Source organism: Mytilus trossulus, chromosome 7 (assembly GCF_036588685.1).
Source record: "Mytilus trossulus isolate FHL-02 chromosome 7, PNRI_Mtr1.1.1.hap1, whole genome shotgun sequence".
Lineage (NCBI taxonomy): Eukaryota > Metazoa > Mollusca > Bivalvia > Mytilida > Mytilidae > Mytilus > Mytilus trossulus.
The window spans coordinates 19136695-19162873 of NC_086379.1; the positions used below are offsets into that span (position 1 = coordinate 19136695).

A 26179-nucleotide genomic window follows, 5' to 3' on the forward strand; every position below is an offset into this window, starting at 1 on the left:
AATTAGGATTCAGATAGACATTAAATAAATATTTCATTTCAATTGATCGAATGCTCTCTTATTCAATTCATTCAATTTATTGTAATAATATTAATTTGTAAAACTATATAAAATATTTCAATCTAAAATTAATCCATATGGTAATATGTATGGACCAGCACGTACTAGACAATACCAGTATACATATATAGTCCTGCCCATACGTGTACGGCTCAAATACTTATATGGTCTGGAATATAAACATTACTTATTCTCATTGCCAGTATGATTGGGGTCTTAATGATTCTGTTATAAATTGAAGTGGAAGTATCAGTAAATGATCTTTAGTTTTTTTTCAACTTTATGTTTGAAGGAGGACTAAAAGCAAACTCAGGTATCAAAATTCCTCTACAAAATGCAAAATAACAGTAACGTAGCATTATTGTTAGTTACTGTCAGTCAAAATTTTTTCTAATTGTTTTTTGTGATTTTGACTTATTTTAACACTCATGAAATGTTCTAAAAGCATTTTAAACTTCTACTTTACATGAAAGTTCCGCAAACAAGCACACACGATTTGAAATTAATGGAGTTTCATTAGACGTTTTTAAAAAGTGACTTGTTTTTTTTCTGTATTCACATAGCGAAAAAGGAGGTGCAGACATTGTACTAGTGGATATTTTACAAGGCTGATTACAATATCTCTTTCTATACTTTGTCCTGAATATGCACGAAATAATTGCAACTGGATGATAGCCAACAATACTCAATCAATCTGCACAAACTAAGATTTACTTTTTAGCAATACCTTTAAAATATGATTGGAAAAGAGCCTTTTGACAACAACTTACCTTGAGTGAGAACTGGTACATTGGATGTATTTTGTTCAAGTCGTTCAATATGAAGTACAATAATGACGCCCTAGCTGCAGCAGGTCGGTAATTCTCTCTTGCCAAGTTAATGTCTACTTCCGTTTTCTTAGCTTGTTCAGCTTTCACTTCAATTTCTGCTGCAGTTCTCTTCGTATGTTCCAGATTTTCAACAAGAGCATAGTCACCCAGGAAGTTGCCTTCAGCGGCAGACAATCGAGCTAAAAGAGAATCTTCAAGTTCTTTCAGAGTGATCTTAAACTGATTCTGTTGTCTGGTCAAATCTCCTTTAAGTTTTTCTAAATCGGGTCTTTCCTTGCTGACAACAGCTGCCAACAACTGGTCTTCCAATCCATCTCTAGTGACGGTAAAGTTAATGAGAGTTGTTTGAGCTTGCATTTCTGGTTGGTAATGAGGGTTTGCCAATTTAGTCTGTAAGATTAATTTAAATTCTGGATGGTAATCTACTTCTTTGTCTCCAATCCTTATAGCACGACCTTTCTTGATAGTGTTACGCCCAATCAAAGGATCTAACACAGGATCAACAGTTTCTCCAATGTTTTCAATAAGAACAACGTCCCCATTGGCCACAGCCTTTTCAATGGCATCAAGATAACCCTTCTGGCCAAGACGAACGATTTTAAGATCGTTTCCATGTCTGGTTTTGATCCATTTAATACCTTGTAACTGAGGATCTATCATCAGAGGCCATCTTTCACAGTTGGTCAAAATGGTGGCATTTTCAGATGACATTCTGTCACTTGGGAGATTTTCGTTGTTCCAAGAAGCTATCTGTGCATCATCAGTTAGTAAAAAGAGTGGATCTAAACCTTCAGTAACGGGAATTGGGAACTTGAGTCCTTTCAGGAATGGAACCCAATGTCCGTCCATAAGATCTAAACGGTACTGTTTTGTGAAGCATCCCACATATGATACAAATGCCGTAGTAAGTAATACATCACCAGGAAGAGTTTTTTCTTGTTCTTTGAAGTTACCGATTGACTCAGCCCAACGAACATTCTCTGATGCTAACCCTCCAACTAATCTATTGGCCAGCTCAATAGTTTTGGCAGTCATATCTGCTTCTTGTTGGCATTTGATTTTTTCATTGGTAGCTTTTTCAAATTCTGCTGTCAATTTGGCCAAATCTGCTTCCAGCTGAGCCAATTTTGCTCTAATTTGGCGTAATTTCTCAGTTGCAGCTTGTAACTCAGCATTAGCTTGTGCTAAGGCAATACGTTTTGGTTCAACGGTACAGTAAACTTCAAAGTAGGACATGATATTTATGACCCATGAACAAAGACCTGAAGCAGCAAAGGACTTTCCTCTGACAAAATCTGGATTGAATTCTGGGTCAGCGAGATAAGGTTGGACTGCCTTCTGACAGTTCTCATGGATGTTGTCTTTGTCATAGTTCACTAGATTGTCCAGGAAAAGATCAATCTGAAATACAAAGTTTATTGATCATCAATCTGTTAAACCATGAATCATTAATAAATGACTGATAATCTACTTTATCAATAATACATTTCCTTAAAAACTGTTAAAAACAAATGTAAAACAAGAATGTGTCCAAAGTACATGGATGCCCCACTCGCACTATCCTCTTCCATGTTCTATGGACCGTGAAATTGGGTAATAATCTAATTTGGCATTAAAATAAGAAAGATTATACTATAGGGAACATATGTACTAAGTTTCAAGTTGATTGGACTTCAATTTTATCAAAAACTACCTTGACCAAAAACTTTAACCTTAAATCCCCACTTTTATTTTCTATGTTCAGTGGACCGTGAAATTGGGGTCAAAAGTCTATTTTGGCTTTAAAATTAGAAAGATCATATCATAAACAACAAGTGTACTAAGTTTCAAGTTGATTTGACTTCAGTTTCATCAAAAACTACCTTGACCAAAAACTTTAAGCTGAAACTCCGACTTTCAATTTCTTTGTTCAGTGGACCGTGAATTTGGGGTCAAAAGTCTAATTTGGCTATAAAATTAGAAAGATCATATCATAAGCAACAAGTGTACTAAGTTTCAAGTTGATTGGACTTCAGCTTCATCAAAAACTACCTTGACCAAAAACTTTAACCTGAACGAACGAACGCACAGACGGACGAACGGAGCCACAGACCAGAAAACATAATGCCCCTCTACTATCGTAGGTGGGGCATAAAAAGTATGAATTCCATTTGAATAAAAAATAAAAACATTTGATGAATTGCATGCATCTGAAGTGTTTTTCTAGATTTACCTTCTTTAGGATTGTTCAAAGCTGAATATTTGAAGCCAAAGATGTATAAGAACAAAATAACTTGAAGAACTATATGACCAAAAAAATATTGCATAGGTTCTTTTACACTATTATCATGATTGGTTAATGAATTCAAAGCAAAGTTAGGCGGATGAGACGGTATCAAAATATTGTTAACTGTACTTTTAAATATTATTCATGACTGTTCTTTAACTTTCATTGTTACATGAAATGACTTTTCTCTAGTTTTCATTGTTTATGACTGTTCAAGGTTTTAATATTTATCATGACTTCTAAAGTTATTTTTTTTCATGACTGTTCTGAAGTTTACATTCTTAATGACTGTTCTCAAGTTTATATGATTTATGACAGTTTTCAATTTTACATTATTATGACTGTTCTAAAGTTTACTGATTTTACTCCTACAACATTTACAACTGTATTCTTATCTTCCTCATACTTCATATCTGTTCTATTACTTATTCTCATCACATCTATAAATGTTCTACAAAATATATCTGTAATTTTACCTCTACCTCATTCAAGACAATACTCTTACCTTGTTCATTACTGAACTCTTGGCAGCTTTCCAACTTTTATCTTTGGGTACTTTTCCTCCTGGTGCAAGTAAACACATGACAGCACCTAATGTATTGATAACAGCTGGTGGTGGAGAACCAAAAGACTTCAATTCTGTTAAATTTGTCTAAAATAAAGAAAAATCTAGCTATAATTTGGGGGTCTCATTGGGGGGTTCCCATCCCGGATCCTGCTTACTGTTTTGTCAGATTCCCGTATCCCGCTTACACTATGTAAGTAAGCAATTCTCATTTTTTTTATCATTTCCCGGGTCCCGCAAGACCTCATTTCCTGTTTTCACGACACAATTATTTGACTTTCACGTTTCACGTTTACAAAAATCTGCAATCCTGTGTCATGCTTAGACCCCAATGAGACCCACTTTACATCAACTTGACAATGCATTAGCTGTTTCACCATGCTTAGTAATATATTCCTTGCAATTTTAAGGTACTGTATTTCTATTGAGTAATTTATTTTCAAAATTTATATGTTTATATGTTATATATTGCTTGAAAAGTACAAGATTAAGTTATTCATATCATTCATTTCTTCAAAAAGAAAGAGGAACAATTGTCTCCATTACGGCCCCTCAAACTTTTCTCCAAGAGAGGTGTTAACCTAAATCTGAACATTTTCAATGCATTAGTACAATTGGAAAGCAATTACTTTTCTCCATAGAATGCAATTAGCTTTATAAAAGAAGGTGTAAAATAAAAGGACCTGAAATATAATTAAAATAGGAATAGCTTCAAGCATGTTTATATTTGTGTGTGTGTGCCAAAGTCTGGCTGTAAACATGGTAAACCCTTCTAGTGTTTAAACATATGAAAAAGATAAACAAGAAAAACATTAAATAAACTGTCCTATAAAAACTGTAGCTAACCTTGTTCAAAGTATTCAAAGCTTCTACAGCAGCTGCCAAAGCTGGTTCAGCCTTCTCCAAATCTTTCTCACATTCTTTCTGTTTCTTACTGACTTCTTCGTTAATCTTCGTAACTTTCTTTTCTTCTCCATCAGCAATAGCTTTCTCTTTCGATACTTTTTCTGTCTCAGCACCAACAACAGTAATAAGTTTATTTGCATCCTCGTTCTTCTGGGCTAATTCTACTTCCTGTGAAGCTAGTTTAGATTTCAGATCAGATACTTGTGTTGCTGTGCTCCTCAATTTTTCCAGACCATTTTCTAGACGGACTATTTTGCCTTGTAAGTCTACGTTTTGTTTTTCCAATAAGTTCTGGTAAAGTTTGATCTGTTCTAAGAAGCTCTTTGGTGTGGTGTAATTGTATCTTCGTTCGTTGGTAAGATAAGTATGGGACATTTCATTTACTGATGTATGCACATATCCCATAAACTTAGAAATAGATTCTCTCATCTCAGGCTACAAAATAATGGACAATGGTGAATTACAATTGTTTAATTTTTTAATAGAACATTTTAAATAGTAATTTTTCATTGAATGAATGCCTTTATACTTCCTAATATTCAGGGAAAAAAGGTCAGATAAATTTAAAGAGCTTCAAATATATTTATAAAATGGAAATTTTCTACCAATAGCATCATAACATTTGCATAACATCACAATACCTTTATACAGAAATTTTTACAATATTATGGAAATTTTTTAAAATTCGTGTAACACATATTTATTGAGATGTGAAAAGAAATTCGAGAGAAAAGATCGTGTTAAAGTTGAGTTCTGAAGAAAAAAAACGACACAAAAATAAGTAATACATATAAAAACTTACATTTAACATTTCTATATCTTCTAAGAACCTTGCTGACACAGAGTTGAGAGCTTCAACAGGCCATTCATGGAACCAATCAATACATGTACAGTTGGTTACGGCTGGGAACTTACGACTTCTGACACGGAGAGTGGAACCGACAGGAGAGAAGCACAAAACAACCTACAAATAAACAGAAAATGAATATATGTCTGTCCTTCTTTCACTTACTGATTTTCAACTAGGTATCTCCATTCTTTTTTAAATTTGATTTCAGTTTGTTCATGTGTAATTGCTATTATAATTTCTTTTCTCATATTTTCTTATAAAAATTTCTGAAAACTGAAATCTAGGGGGCAGCTACCAAAATTTAAATTTAAGTTATAATGCTTGAAAGTAATTAAAGATATCTGTTGAGAAGTGTTTTTTTCAAAATTATGTGTCTATGAAAGTAAGTTGGTATACAGTATTTTGAAGTTGACAATCTAGTTTACCTTCAACATCCTTCTAACTCTATCAATGAAAAAGTTCCAGCAGTTTTCCCGGGAATCTTCCAATCCCACGCCTTTAACTTCATTTCTTACACCATTTATAATATTTTCAACTTCATCATCTGGGAAAAGATCAGGAATTTCACCGGAAGCTAACAGATCGTTGATCAATACCAGAAACCTTTCATCGGCTACTTGGGCATCAGTCATTAAGAACACCATGCCCATGCCCTTCAAACCAGTCTTTAAGTATAGGGCAGAAATATCAAGTTTTAAATCGGCAATGCTATAACCTTTTCTCAGGGTTATCTGGAACACATCCAAACTGCTGATGAAGGCTGCTAGACGGGATAAACTCTGCTTACCGCTACCACCTACACCAATCAATAGAGCGTTACCACGAGGTGATTCTAAAATCCTGTTGATTCTACAAATATGGCTCATAGCGTCTGCAAAAAGTACAAGATTCATAGCCGCATTTAGTTCATTGTAATTATCCAAGGATTCAACCAAGATTTTATTTAAGCTTGCGTAGTCATCCACCAAAAAGTATTTAGGATCTCCTATACCTTGAGCAAAGTGACAATAAATAAGAGGATTTTTAACCAAAGCTGCTTCCTCAATGTCTTCAAATGATTTTTTAATGACATCTTTAACAAGTTTGTCATAAGCTTCCAAGTCCTTTTCATCGACTAGTTTGTCCCTATACACTCTTTCAGCCTCGTGTTGCCACAATCTGACCAGGTCTACTTGGGTTTTAGCAGCATCCGGCATGGCAAACAGAATACCCTACAAAATAAATATGTAAAAATAATTTATCCAGTTCGATGTTAATATGTTAATCTTATGGTACCATATTAACATGAATTTGTTAATCACAGTATTTTCAAGTTTGTTCATTTTCAATTGAGGTATATCAATGATGCTGAAAATATAAACAAGTACTGTGGATTCATTATTATTCGTTGGATACCACTTTTTGTGGATTTCGTGGACACAGGTGAAATTAAATGTTCAGCAAACACAGAATTTTCTATAGGCTTGTGTGCAGATTTTGGCAAAACCACGAAATTAAATATCCACAAACATGTAATTTTCTCAATCCACGAAAATTGGTACCCACGAAAATAAATGAATTCACAGTATGCACATTGATTTTCTCCCAAGTGGGATAATTCCCAATTCCTTAATATAGATGAACTGTTGGTAAATTCCTTGTTATTATGTTAAAACAAATTGGTAATGTACCCATCATTAAGGACATTATAGCCAATTAAAAAGTTTGGTGTAAACCATTAAAAGTAGTACCCAGAATACATTAGACTTTGAAACCACCCATTTATCAAAAGAAATATTATGCTACTTTTTGTGAAAAACATCTAAAAATCTGTTATATTGTTACAAATATTTGTTGCAGATTTCACTCACCTGGAAAATGTTTGATAAATCTCTCAAATTGAATATATAGTGGAACTTGATCGCTGTTGGTAGGAAAGTAGTTGTCACTCTGGTATGGAGAGTTACTGCCCCCTGTATAATTGTTCCTGCATATTTCTGTACTCCACCAGCAAAACCGTTGATGGCAAGATGTTGTTGTAAGATGTTGGTATAGATAGTTGTTAAAGCATCCAAACTTGGGAAGTTGACAGAAAATACACAGAAGTGCCGCTGAAATTGAACAAATGTTATTTTATCTAAAAAATTTGTAAGGGTTCCGCGGAACCCAGTGTCTCGCCTACTTTTGCTGTAAATCGCAGGCTCAACAAAAAATGAGGAAAAAAATCAATAAAAAAATTCCTCTTAATACTACCTTTTGATTGTAAGAAGCTTCTGTCCAAGTTTGGTAAAAATCTAGGATAGTTAATGAATCTAATTAATGTTTTGAAAACTTAAACTGCCGACTGTATGTAATGTTAACTGGAAGAAAATCTAAGTCCATTTAAAAGTAAAATACAGAAAAAATGGAGTTATCTTTTTACAATATTTACTTCTGGATACTATCTTATGGTCATAAATAAGCTTCTGTCCAAGTTTGGTACAAACCCAGGATAGTTTAAGAAAGTAATTAAAATTTTAAAAACTTTAACCACAGAGTGAATGTAATGTTTCCCCGCAGAAAAACTAAGTCCATTTAAAAGTACAATACGGAAAAAATGGATTTATTTTTTTACAAAATTTACTTCTGGATACTATCTTATGATCATAAACAAGCTTCTGTCAAAATTTGGTTCAAACCAAGGATAGTTTATGAAAGTTATTAAAATTCTAAAAACTTTAACCACAGAGTGAATATAATGTTTCCCCGCAGAAAAAACTAAGTCCATTTATAAGTAAAATACGGAAAAAATGGAATTTTATTTTTACAAAATTTACTTCTGGATACTATCTTATGATCATAAACAAGCTTCTGTCCAAGTTTGGTAGAAATCCAGTATAGTTTAAGAGAGTTATTAAAATTTCAAAAACTTTAACCACAGAGTGAATATTTGTGGACGCCGCCGACGACGACGGAAAGTAGGATCGCTTAGTCTCGCTTTTTCGACTAAAGTCGAAGGCTCGACAAAAATGTATTCATTCAAAATCTTTTTAAAAAGTCTACATTTAATAGTTATAAAAAGTACCAGGATTATAATTTAGTACACCAGACACGCGTTTCATCTACATAAGACTCATCAGTGAGGCTCATATCAAAATATTTATTAAGCCAAATAAGTACAACATTGAAGAGCATTGAGGATCCAAAATTCCAAAAAATTGTGCCAAATACTGCTAAGGTAATCTATGCCTGGGATAAGAAAATCCTCAGTTTTTCGAACAATTCAAAGTTTTGTAAACAGGAAAAAGTGTTTAAAACTACTGGGCTGGTGATACTGTCAGGGACGAAATGTCCACCAGCAGTGGCATCGACCTAGTGGTGTAAATAGTTAAATATAATTTAGTATGCCAGATGGGCATTTCGTCTACATAAGACTCATCAGTGACGCTCATGTAATGCCAAATAAAGTAAAAAGAGCATTGAGGATCCAAAATTCTAAAAGTTGTTGACAAGCGTTTTTTTTTATAAATTGCATGTTTTTATACCAGAAATGTGCATTGCCGGAATACTAACAAGTATTTCTACATAAACATAAGCCATTATGATTCCTAACAAATTTCTTCTGAACAGTGGATTGTCACTTTCAAAACTTAGAAATGCATTGTAATTCTTACCTGAAGTCGGGAATCAATAGTGAAACTACCAGCTGTTGGATTCATGCAGGCTACATACTGAGTATTGTGGATTTCTTTCAGTGACAATTTCTGCCTATCATACCAATGACCATGGTCAATATGTTGTCGGATCAAGGTATGAGGTTGTACTGTGAAGTACTTGTCAACCTCCGGCATGTTCATATCATCAACAAAGTAGATCAACCGACGAGTTCCTGGTGGACCAAAGTTTCTACCAGCTTTCTTTTCTAATGGTTTCTCGAGTACACCTTGTAACATGTGTGATGTTGTGTAGAAGTTAAAGGGTACATTAGCAATCATGAAATCTTCTGACATACTCCTGAGCTTGTCCTGCATGAGTACAGTTTTACCTGTACCTGCATTGCCCACTAACATAACTGGACGTTTCTTCTCTACCAACATGTCCAAAAAGAATTTGACTCTTGTTGTTTCTGCTGTGTGTACCAATGCAGCCTGTTAAAAAAAAATCAGGGTAAAATAAATTCATTGGAAACAAGAGAATATGTATCCATAGAAAAATCATGGCTTAGCATGAATCATTGTTATATTTTTATATCAATTGATATACAGTTAACTCTCATTGACTCGAAATTTCAAATGAGTCGAAGTTTTCATGTGGTCCCAAACTCTGTTCCATATAAATTTATGTAATTCGACTCCTGATGAGTCGAAATCGGATGAGTTGAAATTTCGGTTGAGGCGAAATTTTGATTGAGTCGAACTAAATTTACGATCCAAAGGTTAACAAAAGCATTCAAAGTTCATCATGTATCTTGAACTAATACCCATATGTCAAAACATGACCTCCTGCATTCAAATGGATTGACGAGTTAATCTGACAATACAGGTTTAATAAATTTCCAGTCACTGATCACTGTATTGATTTATGACATGTTATTTCCACGAGTTTTTACCTAAGATGAACTTTTATAGAATTTTTATAAATAATTAGTGAGACATTGTTAATGTTCATGAAAAAGTATTTAAAATGTTTACAAAGCAATTAATTGTGATTTAAACTAATGAGCTTGGGTGTGTATAAAGTGAGGATTATAACTTCTGTTGATGATCACCTCAAAACTACTCAATCGGCAACTTTAATCTTGTTGTATTTTCTTTCTAAAAGAAAGAGTGAGATAAAATAAAAGGAAGAGATATCTAAATTTTCTAAAATCTCTTGTTTCCAAGAATAAATAATTTTGTCAACTATCGATTGCAAATTACTCTCTTGGATAAAAGCCAAAGGAAAAAATTGTAACTGAAACAATTGAATAAGTAAAAATAATTTGTTTACAGGTAATACTGAAAGACTATCGATCTGATACCAGAATCTCGATCCCTTCCCATATTCACCCGGATTTATTTTAGCTTTACCAAGCTAAGCAAGAGTTGTGCCCCTTGTTCTGTCAAACTTCCGTTTTTTCGTTTGAATCAAACCATGTGGATCTCGAAATATTTCTCTGGTCCAGCTGACTTCGAGATAACGAGAGTCAAATGTAGTTGATTTTCTTTGTAATTCATCGTAAAACTTTACTTTGAGAGAGTATCGAAGTACAAAATTTGTACTTAAATCACAAAATCCAATAGTTTGATTGGTTGAATTCTCAGTCTGAATAAGATAATCATACTTTTTTTTTTAACCCAAGTCCATAGGTCATATGATTTAACTTGGTTACTATTTAGTATTCACCCTTTCTTATCAACTTTACCTGAAGTGGTATTTCTGGGTCCAATTCAAATTTTTCAATTTTCTTGGTCCATGGTTCAAACTTTTTGGATTCTGGGTCTATGTAATAATCGAACACTGTACCAGCTCCTGGGAATTTAACAGTCTTAAATTCAGTTATCCACCATTTAGTGAACTCAACTCTGTAGTCAATCAACTGTAATGAAAATTGACATTTAATATAAAGTTACACAGAGGAAAAAACAAGCTTTAGGTAAAATACAAACAAAAATGAAGAGAAAATGAAATAAACAGAGATTTGACGAATTACATTAGTTTTGGGGGGTATTATTGACCAGTATTTAGACTCCTTTCCCTGATGACAAGCTGTGTCCTGAAATTTCTTTGCTATCAAGCCATTGCCTGATAAATGTTTCTTGCCTTGGTTGCCAGGAAATACACTACTAACTTCTCCATTGTTTTATATATGTGCTTTAATGTATTTCTATTTCTAAATCAATTGAATGTTAAGTAATATTTAGAACACTAAAATTTTGGTAAAAACATAACTGATTCGATGAATTGATATGCTAGAGGTATAAGGGGAGGGTTGAGATCTCACAAACATGTTTAACCAGTCACATTGTTGTGCCTGTCAAATTTTTAAAACCATTATTAGTCTTGTATGATTTTTTTAATTTTGGTTCATGTATTGGTTTTGGAGCTTACTGTGATGTCCATTTCTCCTGGACTAGTATCCATTTTTTAAGGGGCCAGCTGAATGCCCCCCTCTCTAAGGATGAGGGACTTGCTCTCTGACTTCTGCTCTTTGGTTGGGTTATTATCTCTTTGACAAATTCCCAGTTTGCATTCTCAATTCTATTTATTCATACCAGCAATTACCTGATCTTGGAACATAACAGCACCAAATGCCCAAACACAGGCGAACACAAAGTACAACTCATACAGTTCTTTATTACAATCAGGGGGAGTGTTTTCTACTGTCAGCAGACATTCCAGTAAGAAGGTCAACATTTGAATATGACTGACTTCAGCAACAGGTGTGATCTTCTTGAATCTAGTCCTGAGCACATCTAACAAGACTGGAACATATTTGTCAAACAGGATGGTCAAATTAGCTCTTTCTGACTGAACTTCTCGTGTATCAATCCAACTCTGTACATATCTGATCAACAACAAAAAATAGAAAGGTTACAATCAAAACCAGACATATGAAAACCAATATTATGACAAAAGGTCAATTTTATTTAAACTATATTGTTTTTAAAGTAATAGATGCTAAACAAATTGCTCAGGTAAGACTTGTGTGAAACATGGTGATTTTTTTTAAAACTCTTCACAAAAATGATTTTATTTTCTATTATTCTTTTTATAAGGCTGACCCTTATTAAATATATTGGAAAAGATTTTAAAAACAATATTTAAAACAGGGACATTGCCTTAAGGATGTACTTAGATGAGGTTTTGGAATTCGTGTCAAATGTTCAGACTCCTTGGTGTTTCTTGATTTTCCTTATTTTGTTTTGAGACTCAAATAATACCAATGCAATTACCAGGTAAAAGTACGAGTCAGGCTTTTCCCGTCATATTTTTAATCTCAAATATCTTGAAAAGGAGGTCCATGACCTATCAATATTTTTAGCTATTTTTTTCCTTAATGAATTCTCTACCGGCTTTTAGTATCAGTTTCAAATTCTTGATTTATTAATTTTCACCTAACCTCACCTAAGTACATCCTTAAGAAGTTTAAATTTAAAAAAAATCCTAAACAATTATAATGCATGTTTTATAATCCACTACTTTTTCAAGCAGTGAATAAATACTTCTAGATTTAAATTAATCAAGTCAATGTATTGTATGCTAAATAAGGCAAATTATCATATAGAGTATAATCAATTTTTGCTAAAAACTTCTAACCAAATCTGAGGAAAAATAAATACACTTACGGATTCCATCCCACATCAGTAGGGTTGATGAACAGGATACCAGCCCTAGACACAGTAGCAGGGGTAGCAGTTCTCAAGTGACTGATCTCAAATAACAGTCTCATGCTATTAGTCAGTGGAATTCTCTCGTTACTGGCAAGTGTCAATACCTTGTTGTCATCCATAACAGTGTTGAGGGATTCAATCCACATAGGATCAATGTCTCCGTCAAGAACAATCCACTTTGGACTGTCTGTAGACAAGTTAGCAAGATCTCTCATAATCACAGAAAACAAACCTAAATAATAAATTGGGATAATTAGTCCATTAAAAGGATATAGGTTTTTGGGAAATAATGATGATAATAAGGGGGGGGAGGTCTCATTGAGGGGTTCCGATCCCGGATCCCCGCTTACTGTTTTGTCAGATTCCCGTATCCCGCTTACACTATATACGTAAGCAATTCTCATTTTTTTTTCATTTCCTGGGTCCTGCAAGACCTCATTTCCCTTTTCACAACACAATGATTTGACTTTCACTTGTCACGCTTACAAAAGATCAGCAATCCCGCGTCACGATTAGACCCCAATGAGACCATGCAACAATAAGCATATTGATGTGATGTTTCCAATCAGTTTTTGGGGAAATACTGATGATAATAAGCATATTGGTGTGATGTTCAAATCAGTTTTATTATTGTGATTTACAATTACTTTTTATACAGTGAATACTCTGTGATCAGATCCTTGTGTTAACCAAAAATAATTCAATTAGAACAGATATGGAATAGATTGCTGGCCAGTAAACTTTAGAAATTTGTTTAGAGATATTCATTAGCAGAATTTAGAATTCAATTAGATTATCAAAACTTCATAGGTCCAATTTGTATTTTGGTAGGAACAGCAGGCCTTGTGGTCATAAAACTATCGAGCATGATTTTTGTACTCAAACTCAAGAATCAACCAATCAAAATACTGGATTTCATGTTTCGAGCATGATATTTGTGCTCCAAGCACTGAGCAAAGTTTTATGACTTCGACCCCAGGGCTGACAAAGTCTCATGCATTTTTCATGCTTATTTGGTGATCTATTATTTTTCCTCTTTCATCTTTACAATTTTTTGCCAGATCTCACGCAACTTCATAAAAAGTTGGCAGAACTGGAACAGCTTTATAGTAATTGTTTAAAATTGTATGATGGCCTCTAGATTTATTTTTTTTTGCGTTGAAAGGTTACCGTCTCCTAATGTCTCTGATATCTTAATTAAGGTGGTACCTAACACTACAGGGAGATAACTCTGTAAAATCAGCAGAACGTTTTAATGATGTTTTGTTCATAAGGGAATATTAAGAGTTCTCCATGATCAAAATAAGTCAAGGTGTAACACCACTAATTCAGGCCCGGCCAGAAAGCACATACCAGAAAGTAGTACATATTTAACACAAAATAGTTCCTACGCATGGACATATCTTTCAAAATGTGTAGAATATTTTATTAATTTTGGTATCAAATGAAAGCTGCATAACTGGTGATCATTGTAGAACAATTTTTGACTGATAAATTTGAATGATAAAAAAATGGCATGAAATTTAAAAAGGAGGGTACATTTTGCCTTTTTGTCAGAACGGAAGTACCTGTTTTGGTACATCCGTAGATCCGGGAACCAGTTCTTTCTTATATGCAATTAAAGGTATGATGATTTTTTCAGTACAGGATACCAGAAGGTGTTGCTTTGAAATGCAATGATTGCCACTTTATTTGAACTTAAAATAAAAGAGGTGTGCCTGCTTGAAACGGAGGAATTTAACATAGAAAGCAATGGGACCATGAATTAGTGGTGTACTTCCTCAAATTGCTACATAACCAGTGTAATATTTCTGACAAAATGGCTGGTTCAAAATTTTTGATTTTTTTATATTTTTGTCAAAGGGTCAAAGTAAATACTTTGTCAAAATTTTATGAAAATTAAACGAGCCAAATTAATTTTACTTAAAGTGTTAGGTACCACCTTAATAATCTTAATTTTGTTCAAAACAGTTTTGTTGGTAAGAAATAAGAAACCTGGTAAAATAGTTAGGACACACACAAGATGATAAATGTTATGGTCTGTGCTAAATATACCAAACCTTATTTGCTAACAACAAATTGATATATAGGTGTGGTTATAAAATAAAATTATAAGGAAATCAAAATCAAACATTATGATATATTATAAGTGTACAAATCAAGTGGACTGAAATAAAAAATAAAGTGACTGAATGCGTTTGGTTTCATTCAACTGAAAAAAATCAAAAAAATCTTTCAAAATCTCTTTGCCGTATATATATATTTAATCACTTTCATTAGTAAAGATGAACACAGCAAATTACGCAAGCAAAACAAAGAAAATAATATCTCCTACCTGACTGTATGAAAGAAAAAAGAAGAAATATATGATAAATACACCATGGCCCATTAATAAATGAAAGGAATAGGACTTTTACTGCCCCTCTTCATCAAGATTTGAACTAGCCATTTGTATGATCATACTCTTAAGATCATACTCTTTACATTGGCTTACAATCCGTTTCATTTATTATACTTCATAAACATAGAAAGAACTATTGCAACATTTCAGGAATAAACCAGTTAAATTGGGTTTTCATTTCAAACTTTTGAACTGTCCATCAAAACTTATAAAATTAAAAAAATTATAAAGAGTATTTATTAAATATGAAATGTTTGTGGTTCTATTCTTAAAAAATATCTTTAAATTACCTATAAATCTGGCAACACTCCAATTTTTTGTTCTAATATACAATGTAATAAAAATACATCCTCTGGCCTACGATACTCCACTTACAAGGATAATTTATTTTCTGTTATATAAAAAAACACCTTTTTGGGAGCTTATGGTTTTTTCAAAAGTGCTTAATACTGTGGATTCATTTATTTTCGTGGGTACCTATTTTCGTGGATTGATGAAAACTTGCATATTCGTGGATATGTAAATTCGTTGTTTTGGCAAATTCTGCATACATTTCTTTAGAAAATCTGTATTTTGTTGAACATTTAAATTTGTGGTTCCCCTGTCCTCACGAATACCACGAAAATTGGTATCCAACGAATATTAATGAATCCACAGCACCTTAAAATTTAGAGGCAGAAATTTTATTTGTTGAGGGAGTAAATATCAGAAAAGAAAAAAAAACCTTGGCATTGACAGATTCTTATAATACAAATTTTAAAGGAATTTATACTTAGTACTTATGCATGAAGTAATATAGAATATTTTTCGAATGAAAGAAAAGTATAACACACATAAAGATATTATTTGTCACAGTATGATTTAACACTGAAATACTACATACCATCTTTCCACTCTCTGGTTGCTGGGTTAATGATACCAAAAAGTTCATTGTTTGTGACAGCCTTGGGATCCAGATCAATAGCTTGTGGTTTCCTGCCAGCGTTTCTGTACGTCCTGATCAGGGAACCCCAAACTTTACTTTTACCAACACCAGCATTCCCTAGACAGAAGACAGAGTGACGGACATCAAATAATTCCTGCAGCTGTACAACCTGTAGGTAAAACAAGATAGAATTACATTAAATTTAAAATCAATGATATTCTTGAAACTATTACTTCGAAAAATTTAAATATATTTTTTTCTATAGCTAACCCCAATAGACAACTTGTAATTAGTATCGAAGATTTTTTTTGTTTCAAGAGAGTAAACACTTTAAATCCAATATTCACTGAGGCTCATATGAAATATTGCTTGATATTTTTGTTGACACCATTGTCCTTGCAAGCCCCAAATAGAGATTTAAAGGCATAGGGGCTCACTTTTGGTATGAAAAAGGATAACTTGAACAAGTTTATGGAAAGAATTGAATTAATTTTAATCTTTAGGCTGGATTTTAAGTATTTTCAAAAAGTTATGAATTTTCAATTCCCTTCTTCGTATTAAAGTAGAAAAAAGTTTTTTTCTAGTTTTTAAAAAGATAACCAACCTTCAAAATGAAATTATCCTCTGGCTGAAGTTTCTGGTCAAGGACAGCTTGTCTGATTTTCTGTTCAAAATCCATATCCCTCTTCCTTGGTACATTGAGTGCTGGGAACAGATCACCAATCAGACCCATGATAATTGGTACATCATCAGTGACAATCTTTGGAATGTTGAAATCTCTCAAAGCTCTCATCAATACCTATTCAAAGATATGAAATTAGTGCTGTGTCCTGAATATGTACTTTAGATGTTAAATTATCCACTTACTGTGGATTTAATTTTTTTCGTTAGAACCAATTTTCATTGGTTTTGTGGGTACAGGTGACCGACAAATTCAAATGTTCAATGAATACATTTTTTCTTATAGACTTAGTTTGCAGATATCGGGGAAAACAATGAAATCAAATATCCATGAAAAGGCTAATTAATTACAAAATAAACACAACCCACCTGGTCTTCTGGTCTGTCAGGATCCCCTCTCTTCAGTGAACCAGCCACTACAAGTACAGATTTGATGGCCCTTAGACCCCAATCGTAATGGTCCTGTTTAGACAAAAGTTCTCTACACAAAGTGTACAGGGTAATAAACTTTCTGGCCAAGAGACGAGCGTCAAGGAAACCTTCAGCTACCAACATGATTTCACAAATAAGTTCAAAATCTGGGACAACCATAGCACAAGGTCTGTAAATAAAAGATATTGTATTTATAAACTAATGAATTTACATTACTTAAATATATATATATATATGTACAGGAAATAGAATAAAATGCTTATGTAATATAATTTTGAAATTTGGGGCTGTGAACAAAAACATACAGTTTCTATCGCAAACTAATCTTTTCTTCTTTTTCAAAAATATCATTAATGTTTGTTAGTTTTTGCTTTTGTTTATAATCTTAGTTGTAACACCCTGACTAACAATGCAAAATAAGGGTTGTAGAATTTTTAATCTGGATTTCAAGTTGTTTTTTACTACCGTTCTTGACAGGACCATTCCCGATTAAAATTTATTAAAAGTCTGATCAAGATCCTGTGAATCGTGGATAGAAATTCAAACTTACCGGTAAATTAAAATTTGTAAAAAAAATAATTTGATCACAACAACAATCAGATAGTGTTCAGGAAGCACCGATATTCAACCGTTTCTAAGCGAATAAGTCCCGATAATCCCGTTCTGAATCCGCTTCTAATCCGATTTGTATTTTTCGCCAGGTAAAATTCAACCAAGTCTGTCACTACTGAGTCCCGACTCTACCGAATGTAATCCGATTGAGATCAGACAGTGACCAGACAGTGAACCGACGCTGACGGAAGTTATGTGTTCGAAAACTGTCGGCATGTTCGGGATGATCAGGTACTGTCGGAACGTAATCCTATCACGGTCCGCTCTATCGCATTGCAAACGGCTTTGTCTGGTCTCAGTCGTATATTGTATTCTGTAGTTGTCGGGACTCTGACGTGGGTATCATTGACGAATTTCGTATTAAAAACGGGACTGTTTCGGAACGGTTTCTGCAAAAAACGGTTCGCAATCGACAAGATCTGGATGCAATCTGGACTCAATCGGCAGAAAAACAGCTATGAAAATTTACTCCGGATCATTCCCGTTCCACAGGACACCGTCCAGAATACACAAGACATTGTTCGGAATTCGATCCGATACAGCAGAATCTGTCACGACATAGCCACGATTGTAATCCGATTAGACAAAATCGGCTGAGTTGCCCCGAATGTTACGGGACCCTTCTTGATCCGTAGGAATCTGTTACGAACTAAAACGAATGCGTTCAGACAATGATAGGACATTCCAGATAATTGAGGATACCAATCTTACTTTTTCACTTTTCATATCGTATTGCTGTCTGATCTCAAACAGGAGCAATAATCGGCAATGTGTGAACCCCGCATTATTGACCTTTCTTTTTCAACTAATAATAAATGATGTACCATGCAATCTGCACAAAACTTACAAAATGTCAAACGTAAAACCCTGTCACTTTTGTGTATTTTTAAAATCAATACTCAAAATGTACCTGAATAATGCCTTAAGATTCTCTGGTAATTCAGTCCTTCCTGCGTAACCAGGGTTCATGGTGATGAACAGACCAACTGTCCATTTAAGTTTGATTATCCCTCCCTGGAAGTTGAATTCAGTTTTCTTTTCTCTAATGGCGTCCTGAATACATTTGACCTGTACGGCCACTACAGACAACACTTCAACCGCAATACGGTTAAACTCATCAAAACATCCCCATGCTCCTGACTGGGCCAGACCCTTGTAGATGTTACCAATGGACTAAAAGAGTATAAATGTAGGTAGTTATGTCAAAATAGCACAGTTTATCATACAAGAATACCTATTTGTGACAATTTAAATCTATGAATGATCTCAAAATATATTTATCAAAACAACTTGTGTAATTTCTAATTATGGAAATAATTATTGTAATTGTAAGACAAGTGCACTGGTTTCTTTGTTGTTCTATCAATATAACATATGTAAAGACTATTGAACAATGCTCATTACAATACTACCAGTAACTAATTAAGTGCCAGTCTTTGTAAGAATCAGGCAATTAAGGTAAAAATCAAAACATGATCAGAAAAAATCCACCAAGCTAATTATGCTATTTTATACTAACCATCATCCTGAGTTAAAAATAATTGATCTTTCGTTTGTGTGTGTCTGGTAATATCAAATAACTTGGTTAGAAAATTGGTTAGAATGATAGCAAATTACAGAGTTATCTCCCCTTATTCATTGATTTCTCGAGCATTTTTAACCAAATTTTATCTTCTATTACCAGAACAGAAAACGCAAATGAATGTTATTTTTGTGCATAACTACATTTTATGAACTGAAATCAATGTCAAATTGGGTGGGTTTTTTTGGTCATGTTTTCACCACTGCCTGATTCTTAGGCAGACTGGCACTTTTAAAAGAAGTATGAACATCTCCTAAATTAAATAAACCTTTAAATGACCTTCAAGGTAAAGGTTAGCACTAAATGCAATGGTCAATATCTTATTCATATATCCTTTGAAACTGTTATGTTCATTCTAATCTGAGATAACAATTTTCTGATTTTTAAGTCTTATTACAAATAAACTTCCCACTGAAGTGACATTACACAGTTATCAACCAAGTAACCATGAATTTTACCTTGTAGTCCATCTGTTCTGAACAGTTAAACACATATACCATGACACCAAGAGCACGTCCCAAATCTTTGGTGGTCTCAGTTTTACCAGTACCAGCTGGTCCAGCAGGGGCGCCACTCATGATCAAATGGAGGGACTGGGTAAGAGTGATGTAACATCTGTCAAAAAATGAAATGTGTGACTTAGGCTTTTCATTTAAAAAAAAAAAGAAGTACTCAGCTACTTTTGCATAGGTACTATTTCTGTACTAAAATATGTAGTACTGGAAATTCACTTTTAATATTCAGTACTTTTTCTTTACTTTAAAATTATTGTAATATTTAGGTACTAGTATTTCACAGTAATTGATTTGTACTTAATATTTTGGTACAGAAATAATACAATATTCCATGTTTGAAAATCATGATTTTAAGAGATTTTAAATAGAAAAACTTTCAAAATGCTGAAAATGTAACGGTAGTAACCAAAAATCTGTAGTAACTAAATTTCAAGTACAAATTAAGTACTGTTAAGTACATGGACCTAATTATGACAATAATTTTAAAGTAACAAAATAGTACTGAATATTAAAAGCAGATTTCCAGTGCTACAGATTTTAGTACACAAATAGTACCTATGCAAAAGTAACTGTGTTAACAACACAAAGTGTCAAAAAGTATTCTTTCGTAAACCAAGTTTTTTGGTTTTTGCCTAATGGACATTTCCCAATGTTTGAATTAACTTGAAGATAAAAAAAAATATTTCAACTATAAGCTACCAATAAGTAATATCAATACACCATGTTAAATAGTATTGAACTATATTTCTAAAACAAATTCTTTAAAATGTCTTTGATAGAAGTAAACAAATAGATGTAAATACACAACATTTTCTATATCAAAACAATTACAATTACAATAAGATATCATGAGTTGTAGTTCTTTAAAAAAATAAAAAAAATATTTTGAAATTAATTTTTTTATGATAACTTCAGGAAACAAAATGAAGGGAGATAACTCTCTTTCAATAGAAGAGAAAACAACTAACCTATCAGTGAGTGGTGTGATGACAAGACGTGGTGTGTTGCCGAGATATTCATGAGAATATCGGAACTGAGCATCACAAATGTTAGCAAAACAATCTCTCTCATTGTCATCCCATCTGTGACGAAGCTGACTAAGCCAGCTGAAGGCCTGGGAGCTGTCGACCTTCGTTGTGATTAATTTTGTGATGACATCACGAGCGTGTACATCAATAGTACAGATGGTCATAATCTTTTGACGATCACCAGAACTCAACTTTCCAATCAACATCTGGATAAGTGAATTCAATTGCTGGACCTAAAGTAGAAATTTTTATGAACATTTTTTAAAAATATATAAAAATAAATGGAGAATGTGTCTACGGGACACAGCTGATACCCCCCTTTGCATATAATGTTAAAAAGGGACAAAACTCTAGAAAGATGAAAGTGATGCCACCCAAATTCGAACTTGATCTGTGTTTTGTGGTAATAAGCATTGTGTATAAGTTTCATAACATATGGTTGTGGCAAGCTAAAGTTAGAGAACTGAAACTAAATTTGGATTGTACCCTGAATGCCCCCTTAGGAAAATAAGAATGTACACATGGATATTGTTGATGTATTGGCTTTTCTGGATTCTGGAAATGTTGTTTTTCTAGGATACTCGAATTTTATGGTTTTTGAAAATTCTACAAACAAACCTATAGAAAATTTGTAATATTTAAATTCATAGTTAATCTTTCCCCATGAAATCCATATAAAATAGAAACCCACGAAAAAATAATGAATTCACAGAATATAAAAATTTATGGTCTGGAAAACAGTTCAAAAATGTTTAAATTTAAAGAGTAGGAGTTGTAACAAAATACAAATCCCATTTGACATGTTGAGTCATGCTGTCATATATTTCTATAACTACAAGAGTTATTTTCTTTATCTTGCTTACTGATGACCCAAAATAAATCTGCTTTTAAAGAAAAGTATTGTTTTCCATGGTCCTGTCAAACATATATGGTACTTTTTGTAAATATCTAATCATTATAACAATAATGAGATTTGGTATGATTGCCAATGAGACAACTTTCCATAAAGACAACAAAGGACAAAGGTATGAACAATTCCAGGGTCCTGTACAGCTTTCAACAATGAACAAAACCCATATATAGTATGTATAAAGCTATAATTTTCACCGTTGTAACAATGTAATGTAAAATAATTTTAAAAAGAAATCATGTCCACATTTTTGCCTTTCTAGTAGAATTTAATTTATGTTGTATCTTTGTTAAAATGCTACATTTTAACTTTAAAGAATGATTCAATATCATGCTATATATTACCTGTTTTTTGTTGTAATCTTTTAAAGCATTTTCATAACCTTCCTCCAGTCTAGCAAATGCAATATTAACTTCAGTAGTCCACCAGATCTGTGTGCCACACAGTGCCACTTGAGCAGGGAAGTCAAACAGCCACTGATCTCTTGGTTTTTCTTCATATGAGGAAACAGCTTCAGTCATCTGATGTCTGACAGTGCTACACTGGGCTTCAAGAAGTCTCATCAACCATACCTCTACCTGCAGAAAAGTCAAACATTTTTGTTAATGGTATTTCTCATCCAATTAACAAAGATCTGGATGGAGTTTACATAACAATAGGCTAAGGCCACGGTTTTTTAATTTGTTGATTTACGGATTTTCCCCATGAAAAAGTTGGGTCGGTCGGTCGGGAAAAAAATAAAAAAAAATATCTTTCAAGACAGAAAAAAAATGCAAAATAAATATACATTTCACCTTTCTAACAAAAGTTTTTTATGCTATTTTGTCGTCATTTCAAATTTTAGTTCGATGAAATATTCTTGCTCAGCTGTCATAAATATCACATGACATTGTCTAATTATTTGCCGTAAAAAAGGAGGGTGTTTAGACAAGGACGAAATTAAATCGTCTTTTCACAAACAAGAAAAACAAATTCGCGTAGCTCTTAATCAATTCCAGAAAACTTGGTGAGTAATGATCTTCAAAAACAAAACTGATAAAGAAAAAAATGTCAAAAACGTAATAGACTCGTCCACGGAAAAAACAAGAATATCGGGTTAATCTAGTGTCACGCATTCCCGTTTTTAATCCAAATGGATGATATTTTTTTTAAATTATATATGAAGCAAGAAAATTCTAAATGACTTTCAGAACTTTTATTTCCAAGGTGCTTTCCACCTGTCCACATTTGGACAAGTCTATTTCTATGAGATTATGCATCTTACAGACTGATGACAAATAAGGGAAACAACTTATTGTGTAATGGGTTTTAAACACAGATTTCATTCCGCAAAATTATTTGCGTAAACGACATTTCAAGGTCAGTTATAATTGATTTGTCTATTTTTAGAAACGTAAACTGGAAGTTTTATTTTTTTACAACAGAGAGTGTTATCAATTTTGCTAGTGATTCATGCATTTCATTTCATAAAAAAAGAAGAATTTAATTATTTTTCAGGGATAATGTATTTGTTTGGGTCGGCGGGAATAAAAAAGCATGAAAATTCAATTTTATTTTTATTCTAGGAATTGGCAAAATCTGGTCGGCGGATCCATAAACCAACAAATAAAAAAATCCTGGCCTAATACTACACAACAAAAATGTTAAAAACTATCAGGAGTATAATGGGGTTTAGATTTCAAAGATGAGAGAGTACTGTAGATTCATTATTATTCGTTGGATACCAATTTTCGTGGTTTTCGTGGGTACATGTGAACAATGAAATTAAATGTTCAACGAATAAAAAAATTTCTATAGGCTTATATGTAGACTTTGGCAAAACAACGAAATAAGATATCCACGAAAATAAATGAATCCACAGTAATGGGCAAAAAATCTAAGATAGAATATAGAAAAATTTAATCAAAATTTAAAGAATACAGACATAAAGAATTTATCATTGCTATTTTTGAAGAAAGTGGGAAAATCTGAAAATGTGATTTAGGGAACAGCTGCATAAAGATATACATGTATTAGATATCAGAAAGTAAGTTCTATTTATTGCTATACTCACCCAGAGTCATTATTCACATTTTAAGAAAAACCTCACAATTATTTTTTGAATTCACAGTTACCAATAGCTGTTTAATATGCTCTTCTAGACACCATAAAGACTAAAGAACTATAATATAATAATGTACATACCTGACCATTCAAATCACATGCTTTTTCCATGTCAACATATTCACCATCTTTGCTGTGCATGCCGATGGCAGACTTCAGTTTATTCCCTTTGCTATCTTCCTCAAATTTCAAGTTAGCCATGCTGTCAAAGAGTTTGGTCAAGTGACGAGCAACCTGAAAATAAAGACAACTAACTTTGAACTATTTTCTTAAGGCTATTAAAATATAAGCGATTGATTGTTGGTGTTATAAATTACTTTCAGCAAATTTGGACAGTTTCTATTGGTAGAGAAAGCCAGGGTATCAACAGAAAACCACAGGGTAGGAAATCTGGAAGTCAAAATTATTATAACATATAAGCTGTAGTTAAGTTAAAATATGAACTTGTCAACACATTAGCATGGTTTGCAGCTAACAGTGCAAGTGCTCACAGCATTCTCACTATATAGCTATGTAATTTCGAAGGAGAGTCCAACAAGAAGAAGATGAATTCTTATTGCTAAATAATTCAGCATTTCTGTAGCCATGACAAAATATAGCATGGAAATGACACCAAATTTTGACTATTTGAATTTTTTGTTATAAAATGATGATATATTGTCTCAGATGATACAATATTTTAAAATTTCGATGCATCTTAGGACTAACAAATTTTGATAATGATGAGTCCTCCAGACATATTTTGATGAGTTCAGGACTCATGGACTGCCAAAGTGATGAACCGTGCTCAATTAGATTTAAAAGCTGTATCATCCTGATATTAGATCATATTTTGGGTTTACATTTTTTTGTTGGGTAGCTGACAATGACAATTTCAAAATTAACATCCATTCACAATTTTTATTTTGTAAACAACTCAGTTTGAATGTTTAAGGTCTGATTTAAAAGTTTGAAGTTTATTTCAGCGTTTTAATTTATCTTGTGAATAGGTAGATGACTTTTATACTTACAACTGGTGGATTATTTCCATTAGACAGAATATCTAACAAATCTGCTGAAGAGCAGAAGTAAAATCTTGGGAATGCCAATCTCTTGGTCTCTAAATACTCGGCCAATGCCTTCTCACAGAGTGTAAGTTGCCCCTGAAGAGCCTCTAGTCTGTCAAACAAGTTAGGCTGGTTAGTAGCATCAACAACATTCTTTGTCTTCTCCACTTCAGACACTAATTCCTGCAAAACAATAAATACAGAAAAATTTAGCAATAATTTTGAAAAACAAACAAACTGTGGATACATTATTTTTTGAGGAATATCAATTTTCATAGATTTCATGGGTACAAGTGAACAACAAATAAAATGGCTAAGGAAGTAAAAAACTCTTAAGTCTTGTATGCAGACGGTCAAATCATGAAATCAAATATCCATGAAAATTCAGTTTTTCCTTAATCGACAACAATTGGTACCCACCAAAATAAATGAATCCATAATACACCAAATTTTGAATGAATATTGCTTTATTCATTTGTAGTTGTGAAATGACATTAAGAATAATACAGCCAATCAAATTGGTAATAAGTGAACTCAAGAGCTGTCATATGTGACACAAAAGAATTCAGTAGTAAGAAATCTATTTGTTTCAATATGAAAATTCAATTTGTATTTCTAGGTCTTGAATTACTGTTTACATGCAAAATCACATTTAAAATATTCTTAAACGTGGCAATATTTCAAAATTTGTTATGTAGTAATTCTAAGATGACTAGTTATGTTTGTTAGACCATGATCTGGTTGAATTATCACAGTGCAACATTTTATCAATTTTGATTATCTCCCTTTTTTCCTTTTTAAAAAAAAAATGACTTTTATTGATTGATTTTTGGTATTTAACAGCACTTTCATCCCTATATGCTTTTTTGGGGGAGGGCAAGTTAAATTGGTACAGGAAGCTGCAGGCCTGGAGAAACTGCGACCTTTGGCAGGAAAATTGTTGTTTGTCAGTGTGGTTCATTTGTGTTTCTCGTTTTTTACATAGATTAGACCGTTGGTTTTCCTGTTTGAATTGTTTGACACTAGTATTTTTGGGGCCCTTTATAGCTTGTTGTTCGGTGTGAGCCAAGGCTCTGTGTTGAAGGCCGTACTTTGACCTATAATTGTTATACTCTTTACACATGGTGGCTTGGAGG

The 26179-nt window shown here is 33.1% G+C and overlaps 1 protein-coding gene across 1 annotated transcript in view; it reads right to left on the reverse strand.

Annotated features, from left to right (window-relative positions):
- LOC134724759 (dynein beta chain, ciliary-like) overlaps positions 1-26179 on the reverse strand; it is a 59566-nt gene that overhangs the window by 9197 nt on the left and 24190 nt on the right. The window contains exons 20-38 of the mRNA XM_063587983.1: positions 25008-25226; positions 24079-24231; positions 22239-22472; positions 20925-21217; positions 19900-20056; positions 18770-19032; positions 17185-17416; positions 16739-16933; positions 16093-16303; positions 12764-13040; positions 11700-11982; positions 10840-11013; positions 9110-9583; positions 7328-7567; positions 5903-6688; positions 5430-5591; positions 4568-5062; positions 3662-3808; positions 831-2291 (exon numbers count right to left, since the gene is read on the reverse strand). Coding sequence (XP_063444053.1) covers positions 831-2291; positions 3662-3808; positions 4568-5062; positions 5430-5591; positions 5903-6688; positions 7328-7567; positions 9110-9583; positions 10840-11013; positions 11700-11982; positions 12764-13040; positions 16093-16303; positions 16739-16933; positions 17185-17416; positions 18770-19032; positions 19900-20056; positions 20925-21217; positions 22239-22472; positions 24079-24231; positions 25008-25226 — 6456 coding nt within the window. The remainder of the gene's footprint in view (positions 1-830; positions 2292-3661; positions 3809-4567; positions 5063-5429; positions 5592-5902; positions 6689-7327; positions 7568-9109; positions 9584-10839; positions 11014-11699; positions 11983-12763; positions 13041-16092; positions 16304-16738; positions 16934-17184; positions 17417-18769; positions 19033-19899; positions 20057-20924; positions 21218-22238; positions 22473-24078; positions 24232-25007; positions 25227-26179) is intronic.